The sequence below is a fragment of the Tachypleus tridentatus genome, chromosome 13 (assembly GCF_004210375.1).
Source record: "Tachypleus tridentatus isolate NWPU-2018 chromosome 13, ASM421037v1, whole genome shotgun sequence".
Lineage (NCBI taxonomy): Eukaryota > Metazoa > Arthropoda > Merostomata > Xiphosura > Limulidae > Tachypleus > Tachypleus tridentatus.
Window position 1 is genome coordinate 209,439,876 of NC_134837.1, and position 17,291 is coordinate 209,457,166.

The window sequence follows — 17,291 nt, forward strand, 5'->3', positions numbered from 1 at the left end:
GATGTTATTTTCTGTTGAAATAAGTACAGCTAAACAGCCCCCTCTCCCCACCCTCACAAACAAAATAAACAGCTCCCCCCCTCAAAAAAGAATTTCTGACTTAGTAAGGCTATGAATGAGTCCAATATATTGATACCTTTTCAGGGTCACTTGATAAATCCATTTAGTTAAGAAAACAGAGAATAAAATGTAATTCACTATACTCTGCTTTTGGTACTAACCTGACAGGGCCTGAATCTCCATCTGTGGATGATACTTGCTGAAAACTTTCCAGGTCCCAAAACTTGACTAACCTACATATGAACATTTGATCTTTCAGAAACAACAGTTTTACACATGGTTATGGAAACAAGAAACGATAAAATTAGAAATCAGTTACAATAACATTAGTTTACTAGCTTCTATTTCTGCTGAAACATTCGTTGGTTAAACCTGCTAGGAAACACATTAGGTACCTTTACCATTAAACTACACAACTGGCAATTTATGCTGTGCCAATTATAGATATCAAAACCTAGTTTTTAACAAGTCTTTAGACCTAACCACGGAGGACAAATTACACCAACATTTTAAAAAAATATTAGAGAGGCTAGATGGGAAACAACTGACAAGTTTATAAATTAATTTATATACCATACTGCTTCAAAAACAAAGATTTTCTTTTAGCATTGTACATCTAATTCTGAATTTCTAATAAAACTTCAAGACATGGATTTGAAAGAAAACAAAAATCAAAATCACAAGTTTGCTTGTGTATGAAAACTCTTCATAATAAAAGTTAATAGTACATCATGCAGGGGTCACTACTGAAATACAAACACATTATTTTTACTTGAAGAGGACACCATGTTCAGAGACAAGTTGTGTATCATTTGACAGTGTCATTCTCATGAAAGACAATCACAAATAGCTTCACAATTTCAATCACAGGAAGTGTGTCACAAGTCTAAATTATTCCATTAAAGTTCAATTTCAATCACAGGAAGCACGCCACTAGTCTAAAATTAATCTACTAAATATTATTCATAGGAAATGTGTTAATAGTCAAGGTTACTATCCTGCTGTTCCCTTTATATACTTATACCACTAGCTGGGTTGCCAACCATCAGTAAATTTGGAGTCAGTATAAAAAAAAAAGTTTTAAATTGCATTTGATTACTGAAAGTCAACTTATAAGTAGCAAAAAAATGTTTGATTTGTTTTAATGATGATGATAAAAATGTATAGTATCAGTAAAAAAAAAGAAAAAGAAAAAAAGGATACCATCCATCGATTGGCAACCTTATCCAGTAGCCAAGATCATCCTGTTAAGTATCTATTTCATCCATGAAAAGTGTCACTTGTGAAAATTATTCAAATGAAAAACAGTAAAGATTTAAAGGAAGTACAACAGCAGCCAATACAACTCATTTGAAGACCAGTCACAATGTTAGATCGAAAGTTACTCGTTCAGGTGACTGAGCTAAATGCGAACCAAAGGTTGGTGTTTCATTGTAATAATCATCTTTTGAAGTACAACCATTTGTTCATTTATTTCAGTATGCAACAGTTTCTTTTTTCAGTAGCTGACAAATGATAAGACAATTTATATCACAAAATAAGCTAAATACATTTATATAAATTTGGAGAAGTGTCATTGGTTTTAGCACACAGATGGCACAACATAACACAAAACAACTTTGATCAATGTTTGACCTTTGGTTACAAGACTGTACATATATGTCACATCCAGATATTTTGGACTACCAATATCTGAATACCAGAAAGTTATTTTTAAGGCAGTATTTGTACTGGAACTTATCTGAGCTGCTTTGTCATTTTTTATGTTTAGACCTATATTTTTGTTTTTCTTTTTCAAAAACATTATGTCCAATTCACTCAGCTGAGCACTTCATTTTTCTTTTTAAGAATTACACTCCTGATCCATATTGAGTTTGTTCTCAAGAATTAAAAGGTGGCAGCACATGTACTCCACTTGTGATAATAAAATAAGAGAATTTGTTCACTGACTCAAAGGCTGAAAATAACCAAGTGATGTATTCTACATTCTCACACCACATGTGTGACAGAAACTGAACATAGAGAGGAAATTTAGAAAATACTTATCTTCAAAATGGAAATGGCTGTTCTTGAAATATGTATTAAATCAAAGAGACTAACATACTAAAATACAAAAAAAAAAATGAAAACAGGCATAAAATAAAACATTACTTTTCTTAACAGTATGGTAGAAATCATGAGCTAGAAACAAAGGTTCAGTTATTTATATGCAAAAACGGCCTAGTAATATGCAATTAACATTTGAAGAGGAGGAACTAATCAACACTAGTGTGATGTTGAAACATACAACTTGTTTTTCTAACAGATCACAAAGAAAAACACAAGAAGGGCCACACATTAGATTTGGATGATTCATCTGTTAAGCTTCAAATTATCATTTGAGCACACTACATGCCTATCTGTGCTTCCACTGGCTAAAAGAAACTCATTGGGATGGAACTCAACGTCCAAAACAGGTCCTGTGTGTCCTCTGAATTCTGTCAACATCTTGCCTGCAGGCAGGTCCCAAAGCTACAGAAATAGGTCACACCAGTATATTAGCATGCATACAAGCAAACTGTTCACAGTATGTGTTTACTTAGTGATAGTGTTTACGTTTACACTTTATTAAACGTATTAAAACTTAGATAAAGGTGTGTGTGTGTGTGTGTGTGTGTGTGTCAGTATTGCTTTAGTTTAAAATCTTGATATTAATGATTAGGCAATGAAATAAAAGTCTTTTTCAAATATAATTATTTAAAAGATATATATACACAAAATGTATTTTATTTTCTAACTTATCAATATATATTTATTACAATAATTATCTTGTCTATTTCAAACAAATGTTGAAATTAAAAAAAAGATAAAATTACCTTAACAGTTCCATCACCACCTGCAGATGCAATCCATTTACCATCGGGACTAAACTTAATGTTATTGATTGGTTTACTGTGCCCCTAAAAACAACAAAAGCTATCAATTTACAAAGGAACAGTAAGCCATGTCAAATAACAGAATTTGTGAATGATTAAATTTACAAATATGATAAAAAAGAAAAGAAACGTGTAGAAAATCATCCTTTCACAAAGAAAGATGAATTGAAAGAAATGGTAAAATTGTTCAGTTCAATACATTATGCATTACTCTAAAACACAATATTCACAGCCAAAAGAAAACAACCTGAGAAACCTGTTAGAATTGCTTATAACATCGTATACCATGCAAATGCGGAAATTCTAAACACTACAAATAAATTTAAAAAATAAAAATATTTTAATGTCATATCAATCACTTTTTGAAATCATGAATATAAGCTGTTTTAAATACTAAAGGAAGTAAAATTTAACTTGATAAGTGATTTTTGTCATTTTAATATACAGAATTTATAAAAGCTTGCACCATTGTGACTTCCAAGTTGATTAATCTGAAGACAACACCAGATGGCAGGTATTTAGTGTTTTTTTTTTGTTAATCAGCATAAAGATCAGCACATTACAAAGGTTACCTGGGAGATCCCACCTGATTTAAAAAAAATGCAAAAGAAAAGTGGGGTTCCCATGTCTGCATTTATGAAGGTAAACAACATAATTCTCTAGGTATTTCAAGGCTAGCATCATATGTAATATTTCTAATGATGTAATATTATTAATGAAATTTACTGAATATAACAAATACTAGTTTTAGTACACTGACTACTAGAGATTAAAATGTGCTTATTGACAAAGTAAATCAAAAATTATTTTAGTTAAATTGCTTTAAACTAGTTAAATAGATGTCTAAGAACATTTTGAAATTTCTTTTTCATAAACAACTTCCAGTGAAGTTATACATGTACATACACACACATTAATCTAATAAAAAAATGTTTATATTCACTGAGAATAAAATATGTTGAATTAACTATCTTTCAAGGAAAATGAACGTCTGCACATTAGAAATGTAAAATAAAAAGGGAAACACATCAAGGGAAAATACTTAACTATTGGTGGGCTCCAGAATAATGGGAAGGAATTAATGAGGGCAATAACAGATAAGTCAAACCTTCAGATTTTCTAACAAAGCTAAAACCATTTCCTAAATTTATTGATGCTATACACATCTTTTCACGTAAAACTAAGGCTTACCTTATAAGTGTAGATACAACCTTTTCTTCGAATGTCCCACAACTGGATAAAAAAGAAAAAGTTTCTTGTAATAATTTACAAAATATCATATGATTGATGGTGGACTACACTGAAGAATGACCGATTTCTACTTCAGTGTTTATGTATATACGAACGTAATCAGACAAACACAAGTTGCTGTGAGGTATTCCCATCCACAAATTAAGGACATTAAAGAATGATATACAAAATTTAAACAATAGGGAAAACAGTTAAAAGGACTGATAGAGAGAAAAACAACAAACAATTAGCTAATGTCAATAAAAAGAAGCTTAATTACTTAATTAGAATATCAATAACAAGGAGATTAATTAGGTAATTACAAAGCCAATAAAAAGTTTAATTAGATTACTACAATGCAAATAAAGAGAAAATTAATCAGCTAACTGGTATAGGCAAAACTAAAAGAACTTATAAATTAAACCAGACAAAAGTTTACAAACTTTAGAAGCTATCTTATTTCTCATTTTCTTTGTTTAATTTAGATAAATTTAGCAACATATCGTTTAAACTTTTGTTTGGCATTATTTATGTACATTACCTGTTTTTTTCATTCTATTGTTTAATTTGTCATACTTTCTACATATTTATCTTTTCCCATTTTGCTTTAATACAGTTTGAATCTACTGTAATAATTTGTTTTTTATGCTTTTTAGTCAACTTCAGAATCATTTGCTTAATTATTTTTACTGTTTTACCATTTTTTACAATTATTTAAGTGAAACACTTTTTCTTTCAGTTTAATATTATTTATGAGATCTTTTTTTTTGCCATTATGTTACTTTATTCTAACGTAAATCATTATTGAACTAATCCATTTATTTATTTTGTATATATTTTGCATTTTCAAGCATTTAAGGGTCCATTCTAGTCAATTTACTCAAATCAAGGCTAATGCTGTAAGTACAATTTATTACTCACAAATTTATATCATTTTAATTTACATACATTTGAAACCAATCAAACTCAATAAAGACTAGTGTTATTAAAACTGATTAATTTTTAATAGAAACTCAAATGCACAATCTATATTAGTATCTTACATCTGATAATATTAACTCTACCTTTATGTTTGTGTCTAATGAACCAGAAGCGATGAAGTCACCATAAGGATGGAAGTCTAGGCATTTCACATCTGATTTGTGTCCTGTTAGTGTCCTCAGAACTAATATAAACAAAAACAAATTTTAAAAAAATTAATAGATGACCAAAAAATTGCTAATTATAAAGCTACAGCCATAATTTTTTTTTTATTATTGTAATCAATATACTGAGTCCAGTCTGGATATATAAAAAGGATTTCTAAAACCAGAGACAAAATTGTAATATTAAAATTTAAAATATTTGAAGTTACTAAGTTTTGTAATTTTGGTTTATTTTTTGTATAAATACAAAAATAGAAAACAATTACTCCTTTAAAATATATTTTATCAAAATATCTAAAAGGTTACTTCAGTGGATATCCTTTGTCTTAACCTTAAAGAATGACCATCAATAATATATTATTTTGACTACATTTAATTTTTAATGACAATTTTCTCAAGAAACAAATTACAATGAAAAGGTTTGCAATGTGTTTGAAACTTGAATGCTTAATATTCTCACACATTATTTCATAAACATGATATATTTATTTGTATGAGGTTCTGATCACCAATCAAATTTAAAAAATTTCAACGATTCCAGATGTTATTGAGAACAGATAAGCAGGCTTGTGTAGGACAGATTATACTTTTACAGACTTCTATAATTAATACTGTTACTGGTGAAAATTATCCGTTCAAATTGTTGACTTCTTTTGAATTGCAAGTTAGAATATACATACTTCATTCACTTTTACTTGGCTATAGACTGGATCAAATTGACTTCTAATTCACTCAGAGTTAAACCAAACTGACTTTCTATGAACTCAAGTTGGAGCAAGTCAACTTTGAAATGATTTGAGATCAGAAAGGGTTAATTATTAATTAAAAAATTGGACTAGATTGTAGTCAATTAGGTTACAAGTTGTAACAGATCAAGTTGGCTACAAATCAAACCATGTTGAAATAAATGTTAGCCTCAAGTCAAAATAGATTGATTTTCATATATAACTATTGAGATCAGTTCCTTTAATACATTAAAAAAGTCTAAAAATTCAACAAAAATCCAACCAATAAATAATTTTGATACTACCAATTTTACACCAAATAAATAAATCCATTTTCAGAGAAAATGAAACAAATAGGCTCTTTAAACTGTATATTTAATTGTAACTTTATTATACAGAGCACTACGTACATTACACAATACAGCCAGTATATGGTCGTAGTGGAATGGCCTGTATCAGAATACATTTTCAAACTGTTCAGTGTTTTGTAGGTAACATGATGCCACCAAAATATATTCACTTTTCAGAAATAATGTAACAACCCCTTCTGATGCAAAAATATTCATATACTCAGCTCATAAATGTGTGTTTTAATTGAATATTTAAAATTATCATGATCTGGGATATCTTTGTACTATTGATATTGAAAAATACAGAAAAATACATCAACTGGGAAAACCAGAATCATTTATAAAGAGATCTGTAACAAATGATAACCCAGATATGGTAAACAAACAGCTGTATCTTGTAACAGATGAGAATCCAGGAACACAAAGGATAATAGCGAAAGCTTGTATGCAAAATAATCATGAAGGGTCTCCTCCAAAATCAACCAGAGTCATCTATACAAGTTGCCTCCATGCCATGTCAGTTCAAACTCTCGCATACCTCTAACAGCTGGAGAAAAACTGTATATTGATATTATTGTAAAAGTTAGCATGCAGCACTTACAGACTGGATTGCTGAAATAGGAACTTCGAAAAAATCATCCCAATGCAAAAACTGAGATGTGGAAAGATTTGAGAAGGTGGGACATGCTTTAAACATAACAGCCTTATGACAGCATTTTGCAACAGAAAATACATTGGAGAGCTATTGTCAAAATGCAAGGTCCTCAGACAGATTGTGACCAGACATGGCAACATGAACTGTAACAAAGTGATGAGACTACAAACTTCTCTAAATAAAAAGTACACAAACTCTGTATATTTTTATATCTATTAATTCTACCACTTTGTGTAACCTCACAAAATAATTTAAGATTAGTGATAACAAGAACAGCAGTGTTAACAGTAAAAAAACAAATCCTTCACAAATTAAATTATTATACATAATAATTCTACCATTTTGTGTATCCTCACAAAATAATGTAAGATTACTTACTTAAGAATCACAGTGTTAAACAGTAAAAACGTCCTCCACAAATTAAATCTCAATGTACAAAACACAATATTAAGATCATTCTTCCTATGTACTTTTAAAAGTAAAATGACTTAGTTATGGAACAGGAAATTTATATTTGTCACAGGTTGAGGCAAAAACAACATTCAAGTATGATTTTTATGAAAGATATTTACTTTTTGCTGCTTCCAAATCCCATATTTTCAAGGCACCAGAGACTGAGCCAGCACAAACCATGTCTTCTGCATGACCAAATTTTACACATTCGACTGGCGTTGTATGTCCAGTTAAGCTCTATGTACACAAAATAAAAATTATAGTTCAAAAACATTATTCAGTTTAATGCTGTACACAGAATTATGTCATTTGTTTTGTAAAATTTCATTCCTCACCAGTATAATTTTTAGTATATTAAACATTTTAGATTGTAAATAATTTAAAAAGAACAGATTAAAATAATCAATGTTACTTACTCTTCAAATTCTATACAAGTAAGTTCACTACAGTGAGCAAATGACAGCTAAAAATATCATATATATATAAAAAAATAGTCCAATATTTAGTTAAGCCTATTACCAACCATCCAAGCATACAAAACATCTATCTCAGCTGTCTGTTTTCTGAGATATGATACTGTGTGGAGAGATAAAAGACCCATATTTTTAATCTTTTATTGGTCCTTTAGTATGATGTATGTTTATATCTGATTCATTAGTTTTATAGTTTTTATTTTTAGTAAAGTTTCTATTTTATTTTGAACTTAAATTTCTGCCAAGTTTTAATGTAAGCCACAAACTATGTCCCATTTTCATTACCTTCATGTATTGTCTTTTCTCAATTCAATTTATAAAAGTTGTTTTACATATGTAACAAAATTGCATGATAATAATGGTAGCAAGGCCCACAGATAGAAAAGGTATGCCAGTATATCACCAGTTTGAAGGAAACACTATCACTAATAAAGCAAAGAACAAAGTTTTAACCTTCCTAGGCCATCTTCAGGTTAACAAAGTCATCAAGAGTTTGAAGTAAACCTTTACATATTTTCTATACATGGAGCACATGTTTATGTTCAAATTAGAACTGAAAAAAGATGCAATATGCAAACTAATCTAACTGTAAAACACTAGACAATACACAGCTTCAATAAAACTAACAACTTGCAACTTCTAGCCATTGTATTTTCCTACAGAGGTTACATGTAAAACATTTACTTGCAACAGATACAATTTGGTTCTTTAATTCAACTAACAACCATACAAATTTTAATAATTTTAAAGAAACTTAATTCATGAAAGCAGAATACCACACCATCTACAGTGTATTGATAGAACTATTCTTTAAATATATGGTTTTATTTATATTCAAAGCTGCACACTAGGCTATCTGTGCTTTACCAACTGCAAGGCCTTAAGCCTGAATTTTAGCATTATAAGCCCTCAAGTTTACCACTGAGCCAGAAGGCTATTGGAAACAAGTGTTGAAAACTGATTATACACTTAAATGACATACAAAAAAAATTATAAAAAGATGAAACATACTTAACCACTGATAACTGTAAAAAAATGTAAAAAAAAGTAAAATATTACTAAAAAGGTATAAACTCTTCTCGAATTTTAAGAAAAAAACCAGCTTGAAAGATAAAAATAAACATTCACGGTGCTTTTCTTGTAAGATCTAAGACCATTGCATGCCTTGTAATGTTCCAGATCTAACAGACAACAGTTTTCTTGAGCATCCATCTACAACACTTTGGTAAAAAAATGTACCATGCACACATGAAATCTGTCCATCAGCCATTCTTTTAAAACAGTAACACTTTACTTCTTTACAACAATAATTTTTTTACTGTCCAATGTTGAAATTTAATATGATAACAGTTACAGTTGAAGTAAAATTATCAACCTTCTAGATAAGTATTTCATATTGTCAGCTATACAGAACTTGTTGACATAAAATCCACTACTGTAACATCTGCACTATAATGTTACAAGTCCTAATTCTTTTTCAAGTGATGGATCAATTAAAAATAAACTAGTTTACTACTTTTTCATCAAAAATAACTTCCACGATGATTTTTGTTACACTTTTCTCACAACAAAGGAGGTGAAATAAATTTCCATAATTTTTGGGAGACATTTTGTACCAATACCTTAACAGTTACACACACACACACACAACTAAAATAAAAGCGTACCAAGAACCAGTTATATGAAAAAGCATTAAAAATATTCAAAATGAACTCAGAAATAAAAAGGTAAAACATTCATTGTTTTGACATAATCTTTAAAACTTGTTTCATCTTTCTATCACTATTTGCTAGAGGACATCAACACAGCTTAAGGCCACTATCAATTATCACAGTATATCCTAATGACTGAACAACTTTAAAAACATCAAGTTTTTGTACATACTTCCCAGTAAAATATGCAGCTAATCCACGAGGTGCAACAGAAAATATTCTGTTCCTTTCAATTGCACGAGAGAAATCGTTTTTGAGCATCTATCATCTACAAATGAACAGCTCAACTTTCTTTTCATTCCAGCATACAAAATATTTTATCTTTCTCATTAAATCTTTCATTTTGGATCAAATGTAGAAGCCTCACAAAGCTCAACGTAAGACTACACTCACGTTTATACTACAGAGATCAATTACTACAAAACTAATTGATTCCAGGTTATGAACGTTTCTCACACGGCTATAAAATCCCATACGTAGTTTTACAAATGACATTTGATTCCATACATGAACTTAAAAGTGGTAAAAAAACAGCAACGCTCACAAACATGTTATTACGATTTGAATTACGTTTACTGTATAATATGAGCATGCTTAAAAATAATTCAACTATTTGTGTTGGTAAATAAGTTTCACTAAACTATAGACAATGTGCTATCATTTACTCAACATAAAATAGTTGTCTTGTTTGCTGTTAGGTGTTTTTAAAATTTCATCAAGTAAGAGCACAGCTGTAAAAAATCTTCATCCACATTCGACCTTTATTTTAATGAGGGTACAAAATTTAGTCAAATAAAGCAAAATAACTAACACAACGAACTTTATCAGTGTGGCTGCCCACTTAACTGAAGTAGGTTTAACAAGAGGTCATGAAATTTTATTGTTTTTGGTTTTCAACATCAGATGTACCTTAAAAGAAACTTCACATTTTTATATTTGGTATTATGCAAGTGTCTATATACATTGCCGGTTCGATTCGAGTAATACACAGAAACCTACAAGACAATAATAATTGTAAAACAATAAAACAAATCAAAGGTAATAATGACCACTTTGTTTTAAAACCTAAAATTCATTACACTAATTAGTATATTTCAGTATATTAATTCAATGCCTGAAAGTCAAGATGTTTCAACCATGAACATTAGGCCATACGAAGTATATGTGCACACCACCATTCTCCTTTAACTGACCGTAAAAAATAAGAAAAAAAAAACTACATTTTCTGTTATTACACGAGAAACTGATACACATGTTTAACATGATTTGGGTTAAAACACTTCGCCCGTGCAGCATTCAAACTATTTCAAAATCCGCTGGCTTCCGTAAACGAAACTCTCAAGTCAGTCGCGGAATATTAACTGGGCCAAGGCACGTGAGCAAGGCAGGCAGGTAAACTGGTGAATTCTTTAAGCCTCGCTCAGCATAAGGCCGGTTATCAAGTTCAGCCATGTCGACAAACACGTCATTGTATCAAACGTGCACTGACTCGTGATTCAAACTTTGTTTATTCTGTTCTTCACCCAATCGAAATAAACGATGTTCTCATTCGGGACGATCGTAATTCTAAACTTAATTATTAATTAAAGTGGTTCAGTTGGTCATAATTATAAAATAAGCTAAGATACTGACATCGTCAAAATATTCATGAATTATAAAGTATAGCGTTGGTTACTATGACAAAATTAATTAATGAATAATAAACAGTTTGTTACTTTTATTAGATAAAAATAGATTAAAAGACGAAGTAGGTGTGCTTTATGACGTCATCTCTTCTTTGAGAACACTGTTAAAACAAGTATTGTGTACATAAATTTTTTTTGTTTTGTTTTTGAATTTCGCGCAAAGCTACTCGAGGGCTATCTGTGCTAGCCGTCCCTAATTTTGCAGTGTAAGACCAGAGGGAAGGCAGCTAGTCATCACCCCCCACCGCCAACTCTTGGGCTACTCTTTTACCAACGAATAGTGGGATTGACCGTAACATTGTAACGCACCCACGGCTAAAAAGGCGAGCATGTTTGGCGCGACGGGGATGCGAACCCGCGACCCTCGGATTACGAGTCGCACGCCTTAACACGCTTGGCCATGCCGGGCCATGCACATAAATGGGAAGTAAATCTCATTTTGTTCCAATTATAAAAATTATCGTACTGAAAAACTTCATACAAGCAGCTATTTTCATTGTTTTATAACTAAATCATACAATATCAATAGTAACTAACAAGTAGTAACGTGTAACCTGAAGTGGGTTTAACGTAACATAACAGCTGATTAACAAATCATAACATGTAACCTCACATGAATAGGTGAGAAACGCCATAGATGTAACGTGAAGTGATTGAAGTGGTACTTGCATTTTACTTAAAGAAAAAATATATAGAAAATAAGGAATGAAATGTTTTCCCCTGCACATAGTTTTCTGTGGTCATGGTTTAGGTATTACTAGGGAATATTAGCTGGAGTGTTCGGTTGCCACTCACGTAGATCCACGAAACCAGAACAACTTCTGCCCTTTAAGTCTCATGCACCAAACTTCACACGTGACACTCGGAGACTTGGTTCAGTTCATCCCAGATTACGGGTGAAATATTCAACCTTAGACGGACTCTACTGGCACATCTCTTGATACTGACCCCAAATAAACCGTTTCATAACAGTCACAGTTGAGATTACAACAACTATAGAAAAATATATATAAATTATGCGGATACTAAGACATGCCATGAACACGCAGCATGTTAATCAGTTGTCTGGTAGCAAAGTTTGCGACTCGAATCTTATCTTTTTTATTTTTATTTTTTATTGGCTACTTCAGAAGTTTGTTTTGAATTTCGCGCAGAGCTACTCGAGGGCTATCTGCACTAGCCGTCCCTAATTTAGTAGTGTAAGACTAGAGGGAAGGCAGCTAGTCATCACCACCCACCGCCAACTATTGGGCTACTCTTTTTACCAACGAATAGTGGGATTGACCGTAAATTATAACGCCCTCACGTCTGAAAGGGGCGAGCATGTTCGGTGTGACGGGATTCGAACCCGCGACCCTCGGATTACGAGTCGAGTGCCTTAACCACCTGACCATGTCGAGCCTGCTAAGTTTGAATTTCGCGCAAAGCTACAGAAAGACTATCTGCGCTAGCCATCCCTAATTTAGCACTAAGACTACAGGGAAGGCAGCTAGTCATCACCACCCACCGTAAACTCTTGAACAACTCTTTCTTACCGTTACATTATAATCCTCCCATGGCTAAAAGGGAATATTTGCCCAGTATTTGTTCTAATCTTCACACTTGTATACAACTGTCGGTAAAGCACCAAACATTTCACTGTTCCCAAAACTTAAATTGGCAGTACTGGGAAATATATATACAGGGTGGCCCGTAAATCCCTATCCATCCATATGTTATTATAAACAACGTTATAATACTAATGATGAGTTGAAGGCAGCTGTAACCGCGGCATTATTGGAACAATAACGCCTGCTATGTTGAGGAAAATGTCTTATAGAACATGGCGTCTCATAATATTATGCAGCGAGAATGAGGTACAGCACACAGATACACTGGATACATAAGATATATGGATGGGTAAGGACTTTCGGGTTACCCTGTATATATAAATTACACAAAAAAAATGACGAGAGAGAGAGAAAAAAAAGTATGTGGTAACATGACACCCGATTAAAAGTTTGAAACTAAACACGCGTCAAGAATAAAACTTAACACTCCTACGAAAAGTTGGGCCTAATAGGCTCCTAATTTCATTTGATGAATCAAATGAAATGGCAATTTCGTTTGAATACAAATTTATTAGCCTAATATTAATAACCTTTCAAGTTGCTCTGGGGCCTATTAGGCCCCACTTTTCGTAGGAGTGTTAAAATATATTACTTTTATATGAATACGTTCACGGTACACCTTTGATACTGTTTTACCGTACTGGTTTATACATGACAAATGTATTCCGACCCTGTGAGTTTAAAGTCACATTAGTTATTTGCCTCATTGCAAGATGGTGGGATAACACGAGGAAGAGGGGGGCTTCTTTTTATTAACATTACAAGTCACGCGCATTAAGTTGTGCCCTGCTACCTTAGAAGGTTAAGGTATGACAGGTAAGTAAAAGATGCACGTGGGTAGGATATATGCAGTCTAACAGCTGGGCCAGCTTTTTATGCATTATCGCCATTAAATACCATGGAGAAAGCGACTTGTTGGACTTTTGCCAATGAGTGTAGGCGTTACCTGTTGCTTACGTGGTGATTGTACAGGTTGTCATTTTCTCTCACCCACGTGGCAGAATAATATTGGCCATCTACCAAAATCAGTTTGTATATTTGTTTCATATTTTTCATACAAAGATATATTTTTGAAGTGATGGCTTCGAGAGAACGCAGCTATCCAACAACACCCACCGCCAACTGTTTGATTACTCTCGTTCTTAAAGAATAAACTGCAATGTGACAGTCACTCTGATATGGCACAAAAGTGCGCACGTAGCCCGTTTCTACGGAAAAGACCGCGATTCAGGGATTCACTGTTTGAGCAGAGTAAGCACTGAGCCACACCCAGTTCAATCAAAAATCACCAAAGTCCTATCTGTCACATAAAAATTAAAGAAGCGTTGGCTATTGCTCTTACAACTGTCAGTTTCAAACATCACATGAATGTAGTGACGGTGGATACACCAACGAGATACTGAAAAGGCACGAAAAATGTAATAATACTAATGCTGAAAAAGGAATATAACCCTTAAACAGAGTGAATGTTGTAAGTAGCATTATCAACTGATGAATGCCGACGCGTTTAAGGGTTAAAATGTTTACTTCTTTAGGCATAACTTTTCTTTTTTCTAGAACGTTCCATAAGCCACATTTTATAATTTTATGAGGATTAATTCTGACAATATTGTACAAGTAGCCCATTAGTTTTAAGAATTTTGATAATATCGAGAAGATAAGTCTATGTCAATAATATCCATTCACACTTTAGAACATCTGGCTATAAGAAGGGTAACCAATCAGTAACGCGTGATTTCCACAGCTGAAGGTACGAAACACGTTCGACTGTAGAACGCGGCTCGAACCTTAAATATTCTGATCCACAAGCTAACTGGACCTTCAGTTTACACTGTGCACAATCATGTAACCTTGAACGACAGCGTACACTTCTGCTGGTCCCCCGCAAGTACAGCGGTAAGTCTATGGATTTACAACGCTAAAATTAGGGGTTCAATTCCCCTTGGTGGTCTCAACAGATAACCCTGAACTTGATGTCTAATAGGATGTTTCTTTGAAGCATGCTATGCATGCATGACCTCAGGTCAACTTTTTGCCGAGCTTGGTTTTGCTCCTACTTGAAAGATATGCCCCTCCCCTCTCTCATGATCACGTAACTGGTGGTAATAATCATAAAATTTTACGAAGTAAAATGCTCTATATAATACAGCGGCTTGTGTTTATATGTCAGTAAACTTTGGTTGTGGTCCATTTCTCCAGAACGCCTGGAAGTATATAAGTAATATACAGAAATTATTTATATTAACACAAAACCAAGACGTTAAGAGTTAATATTTAGATTATCTCATGCTTATATTCAACAGAAGTGTTATGAACGCTTTCTCATCGTTAAGGACTGGTGGTTAGGTCGCTCGACTCGACCATTAGGTCACAGGTTCAAATCTCCTGCACCGAACATATTCTTCGTTTCGAGTGTGGAAGCGTTATATGTTACGGTCAATTCCAATATTCGTTGGTAAAAGAGCAGCCCAAGAGTTGGTGGTGGGTAGTGTTAACTAGTGGCCATCCCACTTGTATGTCACTGCTAAAGTAAGGGCGGCTAGCCCAGATAGCCCTCGTGTAGCCCTGGACGAACTACTAAAAATGTGTACGTGAAAGCAAAGAAGAATGTATAACGATAATTCAAACACAGTATATGTGCTACTACCTAAGCCTTTATTTCTATATCATGGATAACCAACCATACTTACTGTGATGTAACAGTAATGATTTAGAACCATGGATTAAGCTGGTTTATTATTTGTATGAACTTCATATGGTTCATTTGCAAATAACAATTACGGGAAGAATTAATAACTCAATGTTATTTATTATTTTACACCTGTTATTATCATTATGTACTTTTACTTGAATTAAATTTACTCATTCAAAACAAATAGTAAAATCAGCAGGCTAGATAGAGAATATGTCAAGCTTCCCTAAATGTGACTTGTAATCCCCAAGAGGTCGTGAAAGGTCACCATGAGGGAGGGTATGTGTGTTTATTTGTGGGAGATAACGAATGGATAATAAAATGTAGTTTTCCAAATAATCCGTGATGACGAGAAAACCCACTTGTAGAGAAAAATGTCTTTTTCCAAACAAAACCATCATCAAAATGGGCCAGTAATCAACCCATTAAAGTAGTTAAACATAGGTGTTGTGTCATTGGCTTCTAATTTCAATGAATAACGGCTCCTCAAATTGATAAACTCTAGTGGTGGGTATCGAAACTGACAATAGCTGGAAAGTGACTTATTTTTGTAAATCACGTGCGTTAATATGAATGTAAGACGTGTGCAAACAGACACGCTCGTTACTCTATAGTAGTTAATGTTCGATACGTTAGCTATAAAGTGAAGTTGGGAATGACAAGGAAACACAAGTATGAAGCCTGCCAAACTTTGGAAACCTTATCCATACAGATAAAACGACTGTCTGGCTCGAAGCTTCCAGCCATTTCGATAGAGGTGATAATTCAATAAAGTCTTCCAGTAGAATTACATCTAAATTAATAATTGTTTAAATGTAACCACGTCTATAAGAGTCGCCATTTTTCTCAATACTTCAATATGATTATAGTGGATTTTAAACGTAATTTCACACCTTAGTTTGTTACAAAGTTTGACAGTCTTGTCTTTAGTTTATTACCTATATCACTAACATTGTTTTACTTAGGTGCTTCACACATGTTAGAGTGATTTTTTCAAATTCTCAGGTTTCATCAACTGAGTGGCAGCTGGCAAGAGAAATAAAATTAGTTAATATCTGTCAAATGATTTTGTTGTCAACTTGCATGTAATGTTTTCAATAAAACAAATTATGACAACATGTTGTAATCCATACTAATGTTCTTTTAGTTAATCAATATTTAACAAAAATATTTTATTAAAATTATTTTTTCTGTAAAAAACTTGTAATGTTTGCTGAAAGTTTGCCAAATTTCTTGCGGATACACGAATGATACTTGTACTGTGCCACAACAAGTCTGGTCTATCAAACCAATAACGTGACGAAAAAAAAAAGCTTACGTTTAATATGGAAAGTTTTGGTTTGTTTTGAATTTCGCGCAAAGCCACACGAGGATTATCTGCGCTAGTCATTCCTAATATAGTAATGATAAACCAGGTGGAAGGCAGGCAGTCAACATCACCCACCATCAACTCATTCCAACAATATTGTGATTGATCGTTGATAGCACGTTTGGTTACAGGAATTCGAACCTGCGTCCCTCATATTTCGAGTCGAGCGCCTCAACCACCAGACCATGTCAGAGCCAACGTAGACAGAAGACAAAGG

At 32.8% G+C, this 17,291-nt stretch overlaps 1 protein-coding gene across 6 annotated transcripts in view; it reads right to left on the reverse strand.

The window, feature by feature from the left end:
* Nucleotides 1–17,291, reverse strand: part of LOC143235984 (katanin p80 WD40 repeat-containing subunit B1-like) — an 82,114-nt gene that overhangs the window by 34,764 nt on the left and 30,059 nt on the right. For all 6 annotated transcript variants that reach the window (XM_076474137.1, XM_076474136.1, XM_076474134.1 and 3 more), the window contains 6 exons: nucleotides 7,653–7,770; nucleotides 5,270–5,370; nucleotides 4,167–4,208; nucleotides 2,916–2,999; nucleotides 2,456–2,571; nucleotides 222–293 (listed from right to left, as the gene is read on the reverse strand). In XM_076474137.1, the coding sequence (XP_076330252.1) occupies nucleotides 222–293; nucleotides 2,456–2,571; nucleotides 2,916–2,999; nucleotides 4,167–4,208; nucleotides 5,270–5,370; nucleotides 7,653–7,770 (533 nt within the window). The remainder of the gene's footprint in view (nucleotides 1–221; nucleotides 294–2,455; nucleotides 2,572–2,915; nucleotides 3,000–4,166; nucleotides 4,209–5,269; nucleotides 5,371–7,652; nucleotides 7,771–17,291) is intronic.